Here is an 18,664-nt window from a genome sequence, read left to right as displayed (position 1 = left end):
AAATACATTTCGACCAGATTTAACACCTCTCCCAGGGGAGCTGCACAGCAGAGCAGCCCTGGCCCACACCATTGTCACCTTCCCAGCTCAAGTAAGGTCAGAGGCTCAGTTTTATTTCATTCCCATTTCAGAGGAGCACTGGCCAGGCAAGGCAGCTCCCCCCATCTCCCAGGGCACAGCCCAGCTGAGCAGCAAAGCCACCTCCTTGTAGGACTCCTTGTCAAGGGCTGTTGCACTCAGTAAGGTCCAGCACAGCAGAAAGCTGGTCCAGTATAATTATGTGCTGGCATAAAAATACTGGCCACATGTTAAAACTTAAAGTAGGTCAGGCAGCCATCTGGTCTTGCTGACAGACCTCCACAGACCATAGTTTAAAAGATTCTTATTTTAGAAACTTCACAGCTTGGGTAAAATTTTGAAGACCGCCCATAAACATGTTTCAGCCGCTGCTCTGACTCCAGGGGTTAGAAAAACCACAGCCTGACATTTATTGGCTCCTGTTTTAAAAATAGCTAAAGCTTAGTCTACTTCTGCTAATTAAAAATCCTAATTTCCCAAATGTGATTGTCTCAGTCTCCTGCCCAAGGTGTCAGGTGTCCTAAGGCTCACTCACCCCTGGAAATGGAGAGGATCAAACCCCTGCATGGGCGGCTCTATTCTTGAGCATTATTCTTGAATGAGAGCAGCATTATTCTTGAATGAGAGAAAATGAGGCAGATTCATGGCTTGGGTAGCTGTGCCTGCACTGAGAACACCCAGTTCTCACCCACATTTCCTGTACCTTGTGCAGCTCAGGTTTCTACTCTCCAAAACAAACTGCTTTGCCTGAACTTCTCCCCAGTGGCAGAGCTGAAGAGTCTCCTGCATCCCCCACAACAGCACTGCCCCAGAGCAGATCTTGCAGACCTGAATTCAGCACATAAAATAACCTGGAAGCTTTGCAGTAGAGAAATGAAATAAAGAGATTGACCCCTTTTTTCCAAACAGTTCACATTTATTGATAACGATAAAAAAATCTTTTAAAGACTATCTGTATTTTATTACCAAGAATGAGGTATTATGTATACAAAACATTTACAGAATTTGATATGCAGTTCATGAGGAGAGATAGTGAAGTGCAGAAGGACACTGATAACAGGAAAAGTGCCAACAGAAGAGTTACTGGCTGAGAGAAGGAAGAAGAGCAGTAATATCACATAAAGAAAGACCAGTGTAGGGGAAATTAATTAGTCAGACTGCAGTGATCAAGTCATATTGCCACAGCACTTTGCTTAGAGGAAGATTAACTATTATTTTATCTTCCCAGCTGTTTGTGCTGTCATGTGCTTTGAGCTCTAAAAGATGTGTTAAGATCAACAGCAGGAAAAACCCAAAGTGCCACTTTTGAGCCAGCTCAAGTGAAAAACAAAACACAGATCTTCAGACTTGAAAAGGGACTGCAACTCAAAAAGGTCTACAAAGCCAGACACCTCTGGACAGATGTGGAGTGTTGAATGAAGCAGATTCTTTACAGTTGTCAGCAAAATCGCCATCTGAGAGAGAGAGAGAGAGAGACAGAGAGAGAGAGAGAAAGGGGACCACCTTCAGCCCTTACAGCCTGGTAAGTGGCAGTGGAATGGCTGTTCTGCAGACACTGGGTGGGAGCTGCTTCACACCAAAGCAGTGGCCTGTCTCACACAGCTGCCCACTTTGGCAGCCTAAGTAACAGTCCAACCTCCATCTTCAATTTATAAGTCCTTAAAACCCGCCAAAATAAACCAGTTTGGTTCAGTTTAAGGAGACTGGTCGCTCAGCACCTCTAAATCTGTTACTAAAATACTTTCAGCTCTGCCACATCCCACAGCCAGAACTGGCCTGGCAGGACAGGTGCTGTCAGAGGTCAGTAACCTGCCTCTCAGGAGCTCTGCAGGCATAAAAAACTTAAAATATTCTGAGTTCAGAACCAGCTTTCCTCAGGTAGGGGGTCCAGGACCTCGAGTGAGTTCTGCTTTCTAAGTGCAAGCTCCTCTACCACCTACCCCCAGCAGTGCTGCTCCCCAGGACAGAGCCTTCCTAGCAGGGACTGCAGCACAGAAGCTCCTTGTGCCTGGATGGACAATTTAGCTCTAAGAGGGTGAGGAAAGACCAAGCAGTGTCTAACTGTGCAAATCCTGCTGCATTTCAGACCTAAATCTTCTCTGCTCCACTGCCAGTTGTGGTTTGTAGTTGTCTGACAGCCCTTTGCTCAGCACTTCAGCCTTTGGAGCCTTTCACTGTGCGTGGAGAGAGGGCTCAAGGTGCAAGAACACCTGAATGGACTTTAACAAGAGTTCAACCCGGGCCTGGGCAGACAGGGACAAAACCCACAGTGGCAGTGGCAATAGTGAAAACAATCCAGAAAATGCTTAGAGATCTTCTCCTGTGTCCCCCAGAGGGAAGAGCCCTGTGCTCCCTGCCCACACTAAAGCTTGTGCTGCTCAGAAGTGAAGTGTTCTGTTTCTGACAGGGAAGGACAGGAGGCCCGAGGGAGTGAGAAGTGAACAGGAAGGATGTTAAGCCATACCTCCTTCAGAGTGATTCAGGCAGCCAGCTAAAGCTCTGCATAAATTCCTGGTAAGAACAGAATCTCAGTAAAATCAACTCACTTGGAATGCACTAAGGAAGCAGAGTGAAGCTCCAGCACAGAGCTGGGAACAAATCCTCAGAGCAGCTCTGGATCAGCCCAGCGTGGCACAGTGAGGGAGAGCCTGCTCTCTGCCTCTCTCTCTGCAGTGCTTCAAGCACAAATCCAAGGAAAAGAATGAATTGCTTTTAACCCATCAAGACCCAGAGCTCAGATTTCCCCAAAAAAATGTGCTCATACAAAAGGTATATTTAGTGTTTACAGCCTGGCCACAGCTCTGTGGGCACGCTTTGAAAAAAATGGACTCACAAAGTCAAGTATCCAGCAACTGCTGTTCTTTGTCCTGGACATCAATGGTGGCAATGGGAGAACAGTTTGCAGCACTGGAAGATCACAGGGGATTTCTCAGGATGGCAAGGAATGTCCTGACAGGAGAATTGCAGTTGATCTCTAATGCACTACGGAGCATTTTTGGTAGGGTTTTTCTCTTTTTTTTTTTTTTTTGCTTTTAAACATCTACACAGTTAAAAAAAAATATTCTTAACTGATGCACTGGTTGTTTTTCCTTTTCAATAAGAGCCCTTGTGTTCAGAGTTAGGATTTGTGCAAGCACACTTGCAAAAATATTTATGGCTGAGTTAGGAAAAAGGGTTAAAGTTAAAGAGACAAGCTGTTGGATCTAACAAAGACCAAACCCACTAAGTGTAAAATTCAAACAGCTACTTTACTATCTATAAAAGGCTTTTGTGGGGTGGGGGTTTTTTTGCACAATTGCCAGTTGAATATGCTGTATTGCAGTCAGCTGCCACGGGCGAGGGTCCAGCCATCACATCCATTTGCTTTTCAGCTGTTGTGGCACTACCTGGAAATCATGGAGCTGGAATGGGACTGGCTAGAGGAGGTGGTGGCAGCACTGAGCTGGGAGAATCCACTGTGGCTTGATTCAAGGCTGGTCATAGATCCCCTGCAATCAAAAAGAAAGCAGTTTTAAGCCTCAGAACATGCAAAGATTTTGATTTCTGCTCTGTATCTATATTGTATTTATTTGCACATTAAATAAAAAGCAAGTAAGAGTTTTGGTGCAAGATACTCAAAAGCTTTTCTGCCTCGACACATAAAATAATGAGGACACTGCAAGCCTTACAAAAACCAGATGCTGTTCAAAGAGACTGGGAAATATTTTCAGTCAAGTTTATCAACGGGTAGGCAACAGAACTGACTCAATTCCATTCTGAACTGTACCCATTTCTACCTGCCAAGCCCAACAACTCACCCAGGGCTTTCAAAGCAGAGTGAAGTGGCCAGTGATGATTACCACAAGATAACTAATTAACCCCTTTTTATACATTAGTTGCCCTCAGTGCCGATACTGGTTGATTCCTTTTTTTAAGGCCCTCACAATTTACTTATATTTAAGTGAACTTGACACTGGCTTGATCATCTAAGTATCAAAAAGGTTTGATGCTGGTTGACCCTGGCCGGACATACCTGAAATCTTCAGATCCTATCACTTCTGTATAGTACATCACTTTACATTTGTGAGAGGACACCTGTAGAGATGCCAATACATCATCCACACGAGGCAGGTTGGTTGTAGCACAGGCAGGCATGTTGTGGAACTTCCACTGCAGAATATAGAAACCAGGCCACCTGGTCACGTGGGAGCCCTGGAAAGAGACACAGCAAAAAATTAAACATTAACTTTGTTAATAAAGATTTGAAAAATTTGAAAATTGACTTCCCACAGAACGTGTTCATCAAAGTCGGGACAGAACACCAACAAACAGCTCCTCTGGCTTTTTGAGAGTGTCCAGGGGTTACTGAAAGGACAAAGTTCTGGTTTAAAACAATGTCCACTTTTTCCATTTGTTTTCATTAACAGCTGTCCTTCGAGACAGTGAAAAGGGCACTCAAGGCTCCTGCCTCATGGAGAGTGCAGTGCAAGAGGTCACTGCCCATATTTCCAGTTTAACACCTCCAACCAGGTGACTTAAGGAGCTCCTTTTTCACAACCTGCCCGACTCCTGTTTCAAGTCAAAAGGAAAAGCAGTGGCAGAGTGTGACTGTAAATACACTGCACAGAATATCAAACTTGTTAATTAAAAGACAGGTTGAAAATGGCATAAAAAAAGTTTCAGGAACTTTGGCCACAGCCTTACAGTGGCTGTTAAGAGAGACAATCACACAGAAGTTCAGCCTTAATTTCCAGACTTCCCTCACTACTGAGGGAAGGCACTATGATATTCTTCAGATACAGACTGTTTGTCTCAGAAAATAATAGTCAGAATTATAGCACAAAGCGTGTTTTGCTGCTTTCTGGATGTGCACTTCATTCTAGGTGGCTTCTCTATGTTCCTTCCTGATCAACCTCAGTCACTGTTGGACTGATGCAACCTCCCCTCCCAGCAGATCCCACATAAATCCAGTCCCTGCTCCCTGCAGCATCCAGCCTGGAACATGAGCTGAAATGTTGGCCAAAAAGCGAGCAGACAGCCCGGGACTGAATCACCACTCTGTCATCAGCCACTGTGAATGGGAAGAGGCAGTTTTGGAGCTGGGCTCCATCTGCTCCCACACGAGGATCTGGTGCCTCACCTGCACACTCTCCCCTTCCTTGCAGATCAGGGGAGACTCCACCATGCTGTAGTCACGCCCCAACTGCCAGACTTTGTCTATCAACTGGACGTTGTTCCCACCAGGAGATGTAATGCTGTGGGCTCCCAGAGAGTCCTTCTTGGGGGGCTGTGGGGCCCTTTTGGAATGGAAGATGTTAAAAACGATGTCGCCCTTGCACACGTCAAAATCCCACGTGATCACAGATGAGGCATCCACGATCTGAATGAGAACCTGGGACAGGAAAAGTCATATTAGACAACAGCTATTTGCTCAATAAAGGTAAACTCCTACCAGAAAAAAAAAAAAGAACAAAGGACAGAGCTTTTTGTTGCGGGGTTTAGTTTCCACTGTTAAAAAGTCAAGGCTTTTTAATAGTTGAAAAGAGGCATTCAGATACAAATTCCCTCCTGCTGGGGTGTCTTTATTATAACACATGACTTTAAGAAGCTCTCAAGCAGGTTCTGAGAATATTGTTTGCTTTGCTTAGAAGAAAAGGGCTCTGAATAGAATGAAAACTGGTGATATTCTCAAAACGGCAACAAGATGACGCCAGGAATGGTCACAAACTTCAGCAACTAAAGCATCATTATGCAGTACAACTATAGAAGAGCAAGGTGGAAGCACAGCAACTAAATAAGTGAGCTCTAAACCACCCTCAGTCCACCAGACAGAGTCCAGAGCAGCAGCTGAGATGAAAGCAAAGGTCAGGCTGCAGCCGTACCTCATGTGGAGCTCCTTTGAAGACACTTGCAGACTGGTAGATTGTTTCAGTCCAAAGCTTTATGTCTTCGTTTTCCAACTCTTCTGCTGTCCGGTAGAGGGACTTGGGAACCAGCCCACCCTCTGGGACTTCACACTAAAAACAAACAGCCATAAAAATTATCTCCTGTGACCATTCCCTCCCTGTCACGCTCCCTGCCTCCCGTTTCAGAAACAAAACCTCACACTCAGCAATGGTCTGAAGAATGAGATGCAAACAGTGGGAAAGTAATTTTACAGCTTGTACATTATACATACATAAATTCTTTCACAATGACCTGGCTTAGGTGTTTGCAGAACAGGACACCAGAGGAACAGCTCTTGTACAAACACAACAGCCAGCACCACGGAAAAGGGCTGTGCCAATGCTGCAGTTATCACTCAGACCACCTTACACTGAAGGAAGATGTGAGCCACTTCAGAACCCTGAGGAAAGTGGCAGTGGTGACTCAGTCTGGAAAAACAGAGCCTACAGAGACCTGAAAGAACCGGGGTAGCTAAATTTAAGGATGGATACTGGGAGATACAGTGAGTTTCTGAGCAGGTGAAAGGACATTGTAGCCAGGAAGGTAACAGTTTTGAAGTTACAACTGTCTGACAGCCCAGTACTGGAAGTGATTACACAACTTCCCTAAGCAACCTTCTTTTTTAAGAAGCCTCTAGCAATGGAGTCAGACAACTCTTTGATCAGGAGAAGGTTCCACAGAAGTGTCTGGGGCAGTGGAAGTGTTTGGTAACTGAATTACAACAGAGAACTGAAAGGTTCTCAGGAAAGTCACTTTTGTTCAACTACCCAGAAGCAAAGAAGAACAGAGAGATTCTGCCACTGCCTGTAACTGGCAGGAAGTATTGTAGCAATTTGCTTTCTGGTAACATTCATTTTTGCTTACTTAAGCAGTGGATTTTGCCAGCTTCCAGCTCCAAATTAGATAACACTGAGAGCTACTGCTGCAGCAAAAAGCAGCCCACTGAAGATAAACACGTGCTCTACCCCAACACATCTAAGTGTACTTCATTATCATCTGAGACTGTATTAGAACAGACATAGATGTATTTTCAAGAACGGTACAGAAATTAATCTAGAGAGTGTACAGGGGCTTAAAACACAAGCCTGAGATTCTATTTTAACACAGCTGAGTTCAGGTAAAAAAAATAACTTAAGTGTTACTATGATGGAGGTTCCAGAAAAAAATAATCCACCAGTGAGCCTGTGTTGTCAAAAACATTAAAGGGAAAACAGACCTGACAGTATCATCGAGATGTTACAACACCAGATTCAACTGATACCCAGAGTCTGGGCAGGAAACAGCTATTAAGGCATGTGACAAGGGACTTAGAAATTACAGCATCTTGCAGTAAAATGATTTTTCTGCTTTGCTGGGGGTCAATGCACACCACTGTGTGAAGAGACAGGGATGTTTGTTGAGCCCTGTTAGCAGATGTGCCTCACGTTTCCTTCGGTTCCTTTTGGTATCAGCTCTTTTAGGTCACACAGGTTCTTTTGATCAGCTGATGGTGACAGCTCTTGCTCAGAGCTGTGTAACCTTGTCTGCTTGAACCTGTCAGGTAACAGACTCTGGCTTTGAACTGTGCTTGGCTATTTTGATAAGCTATTTGATACTCACTGTAGAGAAGCACTGTACTTCTCTTTTTGAAGTGGATCCACAAAACACCACTAAGCCTGGAGTCCTACATCACAGCCCCCATCTCCAAACCACACTAGGAATCCCTCTGTGCTTAGAGGCTTCTTTGCTTAGAGGAGTGGAAAAATATAAAAAAACCCCACAGATAAGCTGCTGTATATGCAGTTTATATTCATACCATGCACTCTCCACCAAGGAAATCAGGGATAATTTCTTTATCGATGTAATCCAACAGTCCCCCAGGACCCTGGTAGTCATTTCCAGCATAAATAAGGAATTTCTTTCTAGTGTTGTCATCAATGAATGGACTAACCTGCAAACAAAGAAAAACAGAATAGATCAGGCTCTCCCATTTTTCTCAAGTCAATTCTGAAGGAGTCAGTTTGATCACACTGAGTGTTACCATCCTGGTTTTACACAAAGTTCACACTACAAAGAAGCCAAATAACCCACTACGTGAGCAAGTTCTGAGGTGGTGTTTTTTAATCCACTGCAGGAATCCTGAAAAAGACATGTTTCCAAATGGCAACATTTCCTGCTCATAAAACCTGATCTGTAAAGTGCTTTTACAAACAACAAGTGTAGCAGTGTACTGAGACAGCTGAGTAATACCTTGAATTACAAACATACCAGTGTCCAGAGAACTGGGAATACTCGAGGTGCTCTTAGGATAAGAAGACGACCCAAAGTCTCAGGATAATTGGCTTCAACCACCTCAATGATTCTCAGCAAGGCCTTGACACCAGGTCTCCATAAATGCCTCATGTTCAAGCCTTCCAGATCTACTAGACATGTCCAGGAGCTGAATTTGAGAAAGACAAGAAAAAAAAAATAGAAAAATCTCAATAGCATCAAAATTCTCCTTTCTTATGCAAGTGCCCAACACACTGAGATGTGTGGAGCCCACTGCACGTTTTGGTTTCTCCTGTTTCACCTCCTTGCTTTGTGGCACCTGCAGACACTCCAGTTTAAGGTCTGCCTTAAGAGCATGCAATGATCACTTTGCAAATCATGCAGATTCCCCCACAGATATTTCAGACACAAGGTAAAGGTTCATATCAAGTAAAAAAAAAAAATCCTGTCAACAGCCAGCCCAAACATTGAACCAGTGCTTTTACTGGGAGATCAATTAAGTGGCCATGCTGCTGCCACGAGGCAATTTGACATTCACAGGGCAGATTTCCTGCTAACAATGCTGCAGTAACAGTGCCAATACATGTCAAAGCTAATTCTGTTGTCAGATCTCAGGGAGGGAAGTTTCTTCTACAGGGAGAAGTATGTTCTTAATACTAATACTGAGCATGAGCACATGTTTCAGTTACTTTCCAAGTTCAGGTCTCGCCCTGGGCAGGAATTCAAGATTTACAGCTGTGCTGCACCAGCCAGCAGCCATTACATTATGCATAAGGTTTCTATGAAACACCAAACCCTTCTTTGTTTCACTTTAAATGTTTAATATGCAGCCCTTTAGGATTATGGCTACAAATGAACATCCAGCAGGCAGCACAATTTCAGTTACACACATGAAACCTATTCCTGGGACGTGACCTCCCACTGACAGCCAGGACAGCAAGTTCTGTACCAGGGAAAAGATAAGCAGACATACCACACATCCCTGGACCTTACAGATTAAGGGAAGGAGGTAGAAATTGAAGAGAGGCCAAGAAACGTGAGATCTTTTCAGGGATGGTCCTGCATTCGTTCCACACCCATAAATCCACTTTTCAGTTAACAATTTCATAAGTGACCCTACAATGACTGAAGGATGGGACAGCAAAACCAAGTCTGTGACTGAATTTCACCTGAAGTCGTGCCAGTACCTGGAAAACTAGACCCCAGGCTTCACAGGAGCCTCATGACCTCACCTTGGATCGAGAGCTGAGAAGCCACTTATGAAAAATGGAGAGTGCAAACAAGAACTGAGTGCAACGAGCCTTGGTACAGACCATGGATGAAGAAGTGACATGAAAGCAACACGTGAAATCCATGGTATTATCATGGCCTGACTTTTTGATAGCCTGTACCAATGCCTGTCTATAAAATCCTCTCCAAAACAGAAATGGGAGTTAGGCTGCACTGCTTTGCAGAGATCCAATAGCAGAAGAGAGAAGCACAGCAGCCTCAAGTAGAACCATCAGGAGTATGAGACTGAGGCTGCTGGGGCAGGTGTGCTTCCCTCAGGCTGCCCCAGGCACATTCCCTCTGTCACTCACTGGGGAGGCTTCACTTAACTGTACCTGTGCTTGTACCTGCACATGAGACACAGCCCACCCTCCGCTTGTTCCACTGCCCAGCAATCCCCACAGGCACACCATGAAAGCAGGTAACTCCCAAAGAGCAGATCCACTTGTTATTTTACCTTATTGGCCTGCCAAATACTTTTGTATTCTCCTCACATCGCCTCAGTCCTTCTTCATTTATTGAAAGAACCTGTACAAGAAAGTGTGTGGTTTAGAGAAGAGTCTCAAAGTCAGTAGGCAGGATAAAGAAAAATATGTTTATATCCAAAGACTAATTAAAACTACAAGATCAAACCAGCATAAACTTTTTTTTTACCACAAAGAACAAACTAGGAATCTCTATGATTACCCCTAGTTACTCAGAAATTAAAGCCCCTTTTGAAATCACAGAAAGTAAACCCTGAAACAGAACTAGGGCAAACAAAATTTACTGTCTGCCTGGAAATGTCACTGGAAGAGAAACATGAAAATCCAGTCCCTGCTTCTAACACAGTTGCTATGGCTGTGACTGTCATTATTAGGAGTCAAAAAAAGTTAGTGCAAGCCTGGAATTCTGCCAGCTTTCTGCCTGGAAACTGAGCCGACCCACAACAGCAGAGTCTGAGCGATGCCTTTAGAAAAGGCAGAACTACAAGCAAGCACTTTTTCTTAAAATTATTCTTCTCCTTGGAGTACAGGCTTGACAAAATTTGTGGCGTTTTCTCTTCTGTGCAAACGCAGAGCTGTGCTTGAAGCCCTGCACGAGTGCGGAAGAATCCGTGAAAACGCCAACCAGTAACTCCAGGAGCTGCCAAGACTACGCCTTTCAGTTTGCAGTTGGAAAGAAGGCAGAAGGAACAGCTACCAGGAGCTTTCAGATGTATTCAAACCAAAAACAGACGGCTGGAGAGTACATCAAAATACCCAGAGCGATGAATGCTCCGGCAGAGGAAACTTCTAAATGAAAATATCACCCTGTTAACAAGTAGCAGGCTCCAGAAATACTCACGTATCGAAGCAGGGCCTCTTCCCCCAGAGCTCGCACTAAACCTTTGGTGTCCATCTGTCCCAACCTCAGCACGTACAGCGGGCGACCGTCTGCACAGAGAGACAAACCACCACAGTGACCCTCACCTCACAGCAAGAGACAGTTTGAGTGAGCTAGTTTTAGGCTAAAACTTCAAACAGAAACAAACCACAATCAGTTAAAACTCCTCTGGAAGAGGAATAACCTGGAGCAGGCGGCAACAGAACCTGGACCCTGTGCAGCTTCACCAACAGATTATCTGTAAATGAGCTGCAAACTCGAATTGGGAGGTTAAAGGTTTTCTGATGCAAAAGTTTGCAAAGACATCCTGATGCAAAAACAGCTCCTTGACCTTAAAGGACTTCAAGTACCTCGGTCTACACAAGATCTTGGTACACACAATTAATGACACAGGACTATTATTAGCTTCCAGGACACCCTAATGAACTCAAGTGTTTCCTGTAACTGCAGAGCTGCAGTGGAGGCTGTAAGGCCTCTATCACACATGCTGCAATACTGGGAATTAATGAAAGGAAGTGTTAACCCAGAGCTTTGCCTTCTGCAGTGTTTGCTGGAGCCACACTCCGAGCTCTGTCACCCTGCGGAACTGGCACACAGCCTGGCTTATGCAGGTTAAGCCTGGTGAGAACAGACTCTGCTCCTGAGATCAGCTCAGCTGGACCCTCTGCACTAGAGTCCTGCCTTTCCACAGTCATCTGGCTGCACACTTGGGCAGCCTGGCACTGGCAGGATGCTAAGGCATTGAGCTAAATAACTGTGTTAGCTGAATTTGAGAATCGAAGCTTGCATTTCTGGCACTTCCTAACAGGAGCCAGTTGTCCAAAACAGGTCCCAGCCTCCTCTCAAACCTGTGATGCACTTTTTAAGCTTTGCTTCATCTGTTCTAACACACAGGCTAAATAATCAGCAACTTATAAAAGTGAATATGCTAGAACACAGAAAGAAGAAAAAAAGAAAGCTTTCTACATGAAAGTCTCCCTTAAGTCCTGTTGTCTGTGCAACAGCCTGCAAGAGGGGTATCAAATTATCATCAAGTCTTCTGGGACACAAGGAAAGAAACTGTAGAGATACACTATTAAAAAAAAAAAACCAACAACCAACCAAAACTGCAGAGTCAAGGCAAGTTATTAATTTGGCAAAGACAGCACCCCCATGCAAGTTCACAGTATTTTGTGTTTTATCAGGTGGATTAAAAGAAAATGTTATTTTAACATCAGCACACACTTATCTTGGAATGGACTGTTTCACTTTGGAAACACTAAACAAAAACTGCTATTAAGCTTCATAGCAGGTCTCCCTCCCTCCCTCCCTCATGGATAGACATGCACATCCAAACCCAAACTAACAGCTTAGTAACCCTGGTCCACCCAAATGACACATGAAGGAGAGTCTCAGCTGACAGTGCTGTATTATTACTGTGCATTTTATACTCCATTAGAGCTCTGTGATTTTAAAAAGACATTAGATTGAAGCATTCCTGTCAAAATAAAAGCCACTCAGATGTACAGAAAACTGTGCTAATTGCAAGCCAAAATAATAACGTTTTTTTCTTCAGCTCTGATAGCTCATTCCAGACAACATGCTTCACAATCACTCTGCTTTTGCTTTAGCACTGAAAGCCATAAGCACTCAGCCAGCTTAAGTTTGGCACATTTAGTATATGTAGGAGAAAAGGAGCAACACTAGAAAAGGGGGTTTAAAAAAAGAACCTACCACTGTAAAATTTTAAATTACAGAGAATTGCTCAGTTCTGAAACTGTGTTTCCATTATTGACAAAGCCACGCTCTTCTTGTGGGCATGCTGCAGGAGAGATCAAAGGCACTGGAGGGGAAGGGAGGGGGCATGAAGTTCACCACAAGACTGAAGAACTTCTCAGAAGAACATTAAACAACCTTTTGATGCATTCTGTACCTTCCTGCTCACTGGCAGGACCCAGTTTATGTGCTATTGACAGAGGGAGTCTTTGCAAAGTAAGGACAAGGAACTGGGTGAAAGGGAGGACTTATTCACAGGGGTTTTTTCCCCTACAATCTTTACAAGCACATTCTCATTTTCCAGTTTCTCAGTCTGAGGTCTGTCAAACCCAAAGCAGCAGGGAAGAGCCAGGCTCTGATTAAACTTCTGCTGCATCCTCCCTGTCTCCTGGCCACTACAGCTGGCAGCATCCTGTCCTGTGTCATACACTGCCTGTAACAGGAAGAGCCAAGCAGAAACAATGGTGCCTAGTGGGAAAAGACTCAATCAGAACACAGATCTGCTCACAGCGAGAGATCATTTCCTTATCTGAAGAGCCCAGCTTGCCTCAAGCCACAAATTCCAGCATGTTTCATTCCTATGTATGTATTAGCAACCAGATCAGTGCACATGATAAAGCAGAGGGACAGGGAGTGTGTCAGGCACAGTCCTCTGTGCTGCAAAGATCTGGCCGTGGCTCACCATGCAAAGGGAATTCAGCCAAAGCTCCTTCTCTTCTTAAATAAACCTGCTCTATTTGATGTTTTTGCAACATTCCACTTCTCATCATTAAGCTGACTGTAATGCCAAATAAATAATCATTTATGCCATCAGCAGACTTAAACAACATCAGAAATAAATTGATTACAAAGATGTACTTATTTGCAAACATCTTTTAATCACTGAAAGAGCACACTCAGCATTTGCCTAACACCCTTTTAAGCATCTCAGAGTGCTACAGAAGCACAATTAATCGCTTTTTTTAAGCTCCTGGCAAAGCAGACTTAAACATGTGGGTATTAGTCAGAAAGCCTATGATCTTGGAGTCTGCCTCCAGCAGCTCCTGGGAGCTGGCAACGTCCCTGCAACAGGTTGCCCAGAGAAGCTGTGGATGTCCCATCCCTGGAAGTGTTCAAGGCCAGGGATGTTGGACAGGGCTCTGAGCAATCTCTGGTCTAGTGAAGTTGCCCCTGCACATGGCAGAGGGATGGAACAAGATTATTTTAAGGTCCCTTCCAACCTAAACCCTTCTGTGATTCTATGAATTTAAGTGTCTATTACAGAACAACTGAGAAGTTCTAACCATCTTCCCAGTCCCCTCTAGCTAACCAGAGGGACAACTGTCACCTTTGATTCAGAACACAGAGAGGCTGTGCAATATCCATACCTTTGTCATGGTGATGCCAGCCTCCTGCATAGTAATCCTGGAGTACTTGTGGAGGGTTCCAGGTGTCCAGAATATAGTCCACCTGGTGCTGCTTACGCCACGTCAGAGACTGGCAAAGGATCTCTCTTGCTTTATCGATGTTGAAGTCCCGGGCACGCAGGAATCTCAAAATGTGCTCATCCTTTGGGATCTGTCCACAAAACCAAACCCAGTTTTGTACTCAAGGTTTGAAACAAGAACAGAAAAACAAACAATAGAAGCTGAAAAACGTGCAGCCCTGCATCAGAGCAGGAGGAGGGTGTGTAGCACTGGAAGGTACTCAAGGAAATCAGCCTTTGTTTGAAACAGTCATGAGCCCTGTCAGGGACTGCAGGTACCTTCATAAAGGAGATAAAAATTTCATGAACTCTAATGTAATCATTTCCACCTGTGTGACCATACCAAGTCAGTCCAATTTAAATAAATCAGGACAGAACACAGACTGTATTTCATTGTCAAGTAAGAGGAAGCTGAGACACACATGCAAATCACAAGCTACTGGAAAAAACCCAGCCTTGCTGCTATCAGTGATTTAACTGGCCCCACTGCTTCCCTTTCAGTATTTGAGACTGTGATGTTTGGCCAAAGCAAACAAATACAAAAATAAGGTTATTGTAGAAACCAGGAAGACTTAAAAAACTGCTGATATTGCCCTGTGACAGTTTAACTGACATTCTGAGAGGTTTCACGCTGATTATTCAAGCCCCTCAGCCAGCAAAGTCAGCTGGACAGTCACAACAAACTCCTTCTGCAGTCACTGCTTTAATTTAGTTTTTGATCATGGAGGGCCACTTAACAGGCACAGTCAGGCACTGGGGGGGTGGCAGGTTGTTTCATCAGGCCCACTTTGTACATCACACGCTCTGAGCCACGAGAGCTCACCAGTCACTTACTTTGCCTTTGTGCGTCTCCTGCAGCCACTGCCTCAGCCGGATGAGGCAGCTCTCCTGCATCGGGGTCAGGTCCCCCAGGTACCTCTTGATGTAGTCTGCGTCTAGTTTGTCTAAAGAGAGATGGTGCAGGGGATTAGAGTGGCCCTGGGCTGACCCAGGCAAAGCACCAAGTGATCTGCTGTGCTGCTCTCTCAGGCACAGAAGCGGCTGCTGCGTTCTGCGCAGTCAGAATTGAATAAAGGTTCTTCGAATCAATGCAAGGATGAGCAAGGCAACACACACAGTCATCTTAATCAAGAAGATAAATTCTCCTTCTGCAAGCTAAGGAAAGGAGCAAAAGGAGACATTTTCAAAAGCATTTTGCCAGTCTATTCAGACTCATCAATCCAGAGCACCACAGGGATTGCTGTTTATAGGAATTACTCAGTGAAGCTTTGATCTCTCAGTGCAAGAATTTTCCCAAATTCCCTTATTAACAGGGGGAAGGCAGACACAGCAGAAGACCGTGTCCAGGGAAGCTTCAGCTGTTTCCTACCCATTATTCCTACACTTATACCCATCCCTGAATTTCAGGGCAAGGAGCAGGCTGTTCATTTGCAACCTAATGAGCAGTGAAGAGTTTTTCTGCTCGTACCTGATCTCCATTTACTAGATCAGCCTGTAACAGCTCCCTGAGCTATCCCACATGTCACTGCTTGGCAAGCCTGCACTTTAACATTACATGTCACCAAACAAAGAGCCAACATGGAGTTTTTCCAGCTGCCCACAAGAAGCTGCACAGTGCTGAGAGGCTCTACAGTACCAAGAACCCCAGTCAAACACCTCAGACCACCATACCATCTGGTGTTCCTGCAGTGGGCTCCGAGGGGCTGCTGGAGGTGTTGAGGATCTCCTTGTTGTTCAAGCCCTCCTTTGTGGCAGACTCTGGTATATTAATAGCAGGTGAGACTGGTCTCCTTGTGTGGGATGTGCTGCTCTCTGATTTACATGTGACAGGAGGAGTCCAGCGAGGAACAAAAGTTATTCCTTCTTCCTCCAGCTGCTTCAGGTAGTATTCTATTATTTCTTTTCCCTTCAAAAAAGAAAATTTACTTCAGCTACTAAAAAACCACTCACCTAAGACACAGAAAGGGTTGGGCTGAACACCTATAAAGTGGCCAGATCTCTGTAAAGATTCCACTTGAAACACAGCCCTACACAGACACACTGCCCCAGGCTAAAGAGGAAGCAGCCCAGCTTTCTGAGCAGAGCAGCCTGTTACTTAGCAGCAGCCTCATTGTCTTTTGGTAACTTGGAGCCAGGCACCTCCTTCCCAACTGCAGGCTCACCTTTTTAATATTGCTGGTGTATTGCTTCATGGCAATCTTTTCCACTGTGCTTTCAAAACCAAAAAAAGATTTGATATCCAGACTTGCTGACTGTTCAAAACAGGTCCAGTCTTCATTGTCAGGATGGACCTGCAAGTTAAAAGATCATACAGCTCAGTTACCCATTTAGGGTTTTTTTCTCTTCACACTATTTGAAATGTTTCTTGTTTTACAGGTTCACACAGTCAAATAACATTCAAGAGGAACCTGCAGTGTCTTCCTTCCCTTGCAAAACACTACTGGGAAGAGGCAACACTGAAGGACAAAAATCTGAGGAGCCCTCCTAGGGTGCCATGGCTCTTTTTTTTTTTTTAATGAACACAAAAGAGGAGGGTGGAGAAACACTAGTGCAGCAGCCAAGAGCCAGAGGACTGGCATATTTTACACCCTGTCTCATTCTAGATAAGGGCTGGGACTGCAGTGTTATCTGTGCAAGAGGGTAAAAGCCTCCCCAGTGAACTCCCTGCTGTGACTGACAGCCCAGGGCCAGCTCAGCCAGGCTGAGCCCTGCAGCAAGTGCAGTGGGAGCACCTCCAGGCACTGCTGTCCCCAGCAGACACCCTGCAATGCACTGCTGCTCGTTGACCTACGAGGTACCTCAGTATTTCGTAGAATGAAAACTATTTTAGGTTTTTTTCTCCCGTGATGAGGCCACAGAAAGAAGTGTACACTTCTCATGTAGCTGAATACTCTGTCCTAGAGCACTCCCACCTCTCCTCTCAGCTCATCTCTTGGTTTGCTGAGATCATCCTGAAATGGATATGTTGGTACTTAGAGTTGGACTTGATCTTAAAGGTTTTTTCCAACCTAAATTCTATGATTGATGCTGATATTTTTATTTTCTAAACTCTCTTCAGCTAAAACAGACTTGTTTAAGCCATTTCAGGGCTGGGCTCTGAACTCATCCTTACACAAATGCTGGATTTCTGAGCATGCAACTGTCCTGATGCCTTAGGGTTCCCTTCCCCCTCAAAACATGCTAAAATTGACTTGGAACACTATCAACACTTTATAAGGAGACAACTACAGAAAAAAAAACCTTCCCTTCTTTTGCTTCTTCTGCTTTAGGGAACAGGAGGTACAAGAATAGCCTGTACAGACTAACTAAGTACAAATAATAATAACATCATGTAAGAATCTTCCTGTATTTTCGTAAATTCAATTATCAATTACCTTTAATAAGAATGAACTTTTAGAAACAATTTATTCTTCCATTAAAAATCTGGTTTTGTATTTACCTAAGTAATTCCTTAATTGAGTAAATCCAGGGCAAGAAATGTTGTGTTTTGTACATATTTACCACATGCACTTTTCTGTACAGCATTTCCCCTGTTTAAACAGAGCTGTCACAGCAAAACTGCAGGGGAAAAGTGTTTTTAAACTTGCCTTGGAAATAATGGCAGAAATAAAAATAAAAAAAAATCAGATAATAGCGTCAAGTGGGTTTGACATCCAGTTATCTTTTAACCACAGGTCTGTACACAACAGAAAGTGTTATGACCTGTACATAAAAGGAATGCTACAATAGAGATAAATTAGTTACATTTGTTAGCTTTGATCTGACCTTTAACAGCAATTTGAAGTTCTATTGCTATAGCCTGTGCTTTAAGTGCCTATGGGCATAGGCTAAGCCATTCAGAAATAAACCATGACCAGAGCAGAGCAGCAGGCATGCCACCAGACTCCTCTGGATCAGAAAACATCTGCACTAAAGACCAAGAACAACAAAAAAAATAGGTTAAAACATAACTGACTCGATGAACTTCTGCCTGAGCTGAGCAGAAGGCAAACAAGCTCTGCTGAACTTTGCTTTGACAGTTCTGTCAGGGTGTCATCAGCCTCACCAAGTCCCACACTGCTGTTACAGACCACAGATTTGCCTAAACAGAGCTGTCAAACACAGCAAATTGTGTTGTGTTCTGCTCTCTGAGAAGATGCTCAAGCAAGAGGGTGCCAAACGTGTCTCAGTTCTTCGAGCAAGTGTGTCACATTTAACTCTGACAACAATTATCACTCATGGCAGTGTGCTGGTTATTTTTTCTTGCAAGGCAAAAGCCAAGAACAACCCAACTTCTGTTTGTGTGAGTCCTGAAATCTAATCTAGCTCCATCTGTGGCACCACCAAGAGCCTGTTACTCACTGTGTAAGAGCAGTGCTCGTTAATGATGACTCTATTAGAGAAGGTTTCATTGTAGGCTTCTATATGCAAAGTCCTCTCTCGTCTGTTCAAAGAGTTCTTCTGGACAAAGTAGACATAATCCACTCCTGCAATCTGAGGAAGAGAAGGTAAACTGTGTTAAGATACAACATGCATGTGAAAGGATCCATCCAGAAGTATAAAATGGGTACTGAAAAG

General features: G+C 44.2%; 2 protein-coding genes across 5 annotated transcripts in view; one reads left to right on the top strand and one right to left on the bottom strand.

The window, feature by feature from the left end:
- Positions 1-14,845, top strand: part of SEPTIN9 (septin 9) — a 512,715-nt gene extending 497,870 nt beyond the window's left edge. The window contains exon 11 of the mRNA XM_051797520.1: positions 14,524-14,845. Coding sequence (XP_051653480.1) covers positions 14,524-14,655 — 132 coding nt within the window. The 3' untranslated portion in view covers positions 14,656-14,845. The remainder of the gene's footprint in view (positions 1-14,523) is intronic.
- The window catches only part of SEC14L1 (SEC14 like lipid binding 1), a 41,365-nt gene continuing 23,674 nt past the window's right edge, over positions 974-18,664 (bottom strand). For all 4 annotated transcript variants that reach the window (XM_051797503.1, XM_051797504.1, XM_051797506.1 and 1 more), the window contains exons 4-16: positions 18,449-18,580; positions 16,270-16,398; positions 15,779-16,013; positions 14,942-15,051; positions 14,010-14,199; positions 10,849-10,937; positions 9,980-10,050; positions 8,251-8,422; positions 7,799-7,933; positions 5,940-6,074; positions 5,198-5,449; positions 4,091-4,269; positions 974-3,566 (exon numbers count right to left, since the gene is read on the bottom strand). In XM_051797503.1, coding sequence (XP_051653463.1) covers positions 3,461-3,566; positions 4,091-4,269; positions 5,198-5,449; positions 5,940-6,074; positions 7,799-7,933; positions 8,251-8,422; positions 9,980-10,050; positions 10,849-10,937; positions 14,010-14,199; positions 14,942-15,051; positions 15,779-16,013; positions 16,270-16,398; positions 18,449-18,580 — 1,935 coding nt within the window. In that variant the 3' untranslated portion in view covers positions 974-3,460. The remainder of the gene's footprint in view (positions 3,567-4,090; positions 4,270-5,197; positions 5,450-5,939; positions 6,075-7,798; positions 7,934-8,250; positions 8,423-9,979; positions 10,051-10,848; positions 10,938-14,009; positions 14,200-14,941; positions 15,052-15,778; positions 16,014-16,269; positions 16,399-18,448; positions 18,581-18,664) is intronic.

The sequence above is a fragment of the Manacus candei genome, unplaced genomic scaffold (assembly GCF_025592945.1).
Source record: "Manacus candei isolate 608988 ecotype Guabito, Panama unplaced genomic scaffold, ASM2559294v1 h1tg000047l, whole genome shotgun sequence".
Classification (NCBI taxonomy): domain Eukaryota; kingdom Metazoa; phylum Chordata; class Aves; order Passeriformes; family Pipridae; genus Manacus; species Manacus candei.
This window is presented reverse-complemented; position numbering and strand designations above follow the sequence as displayed.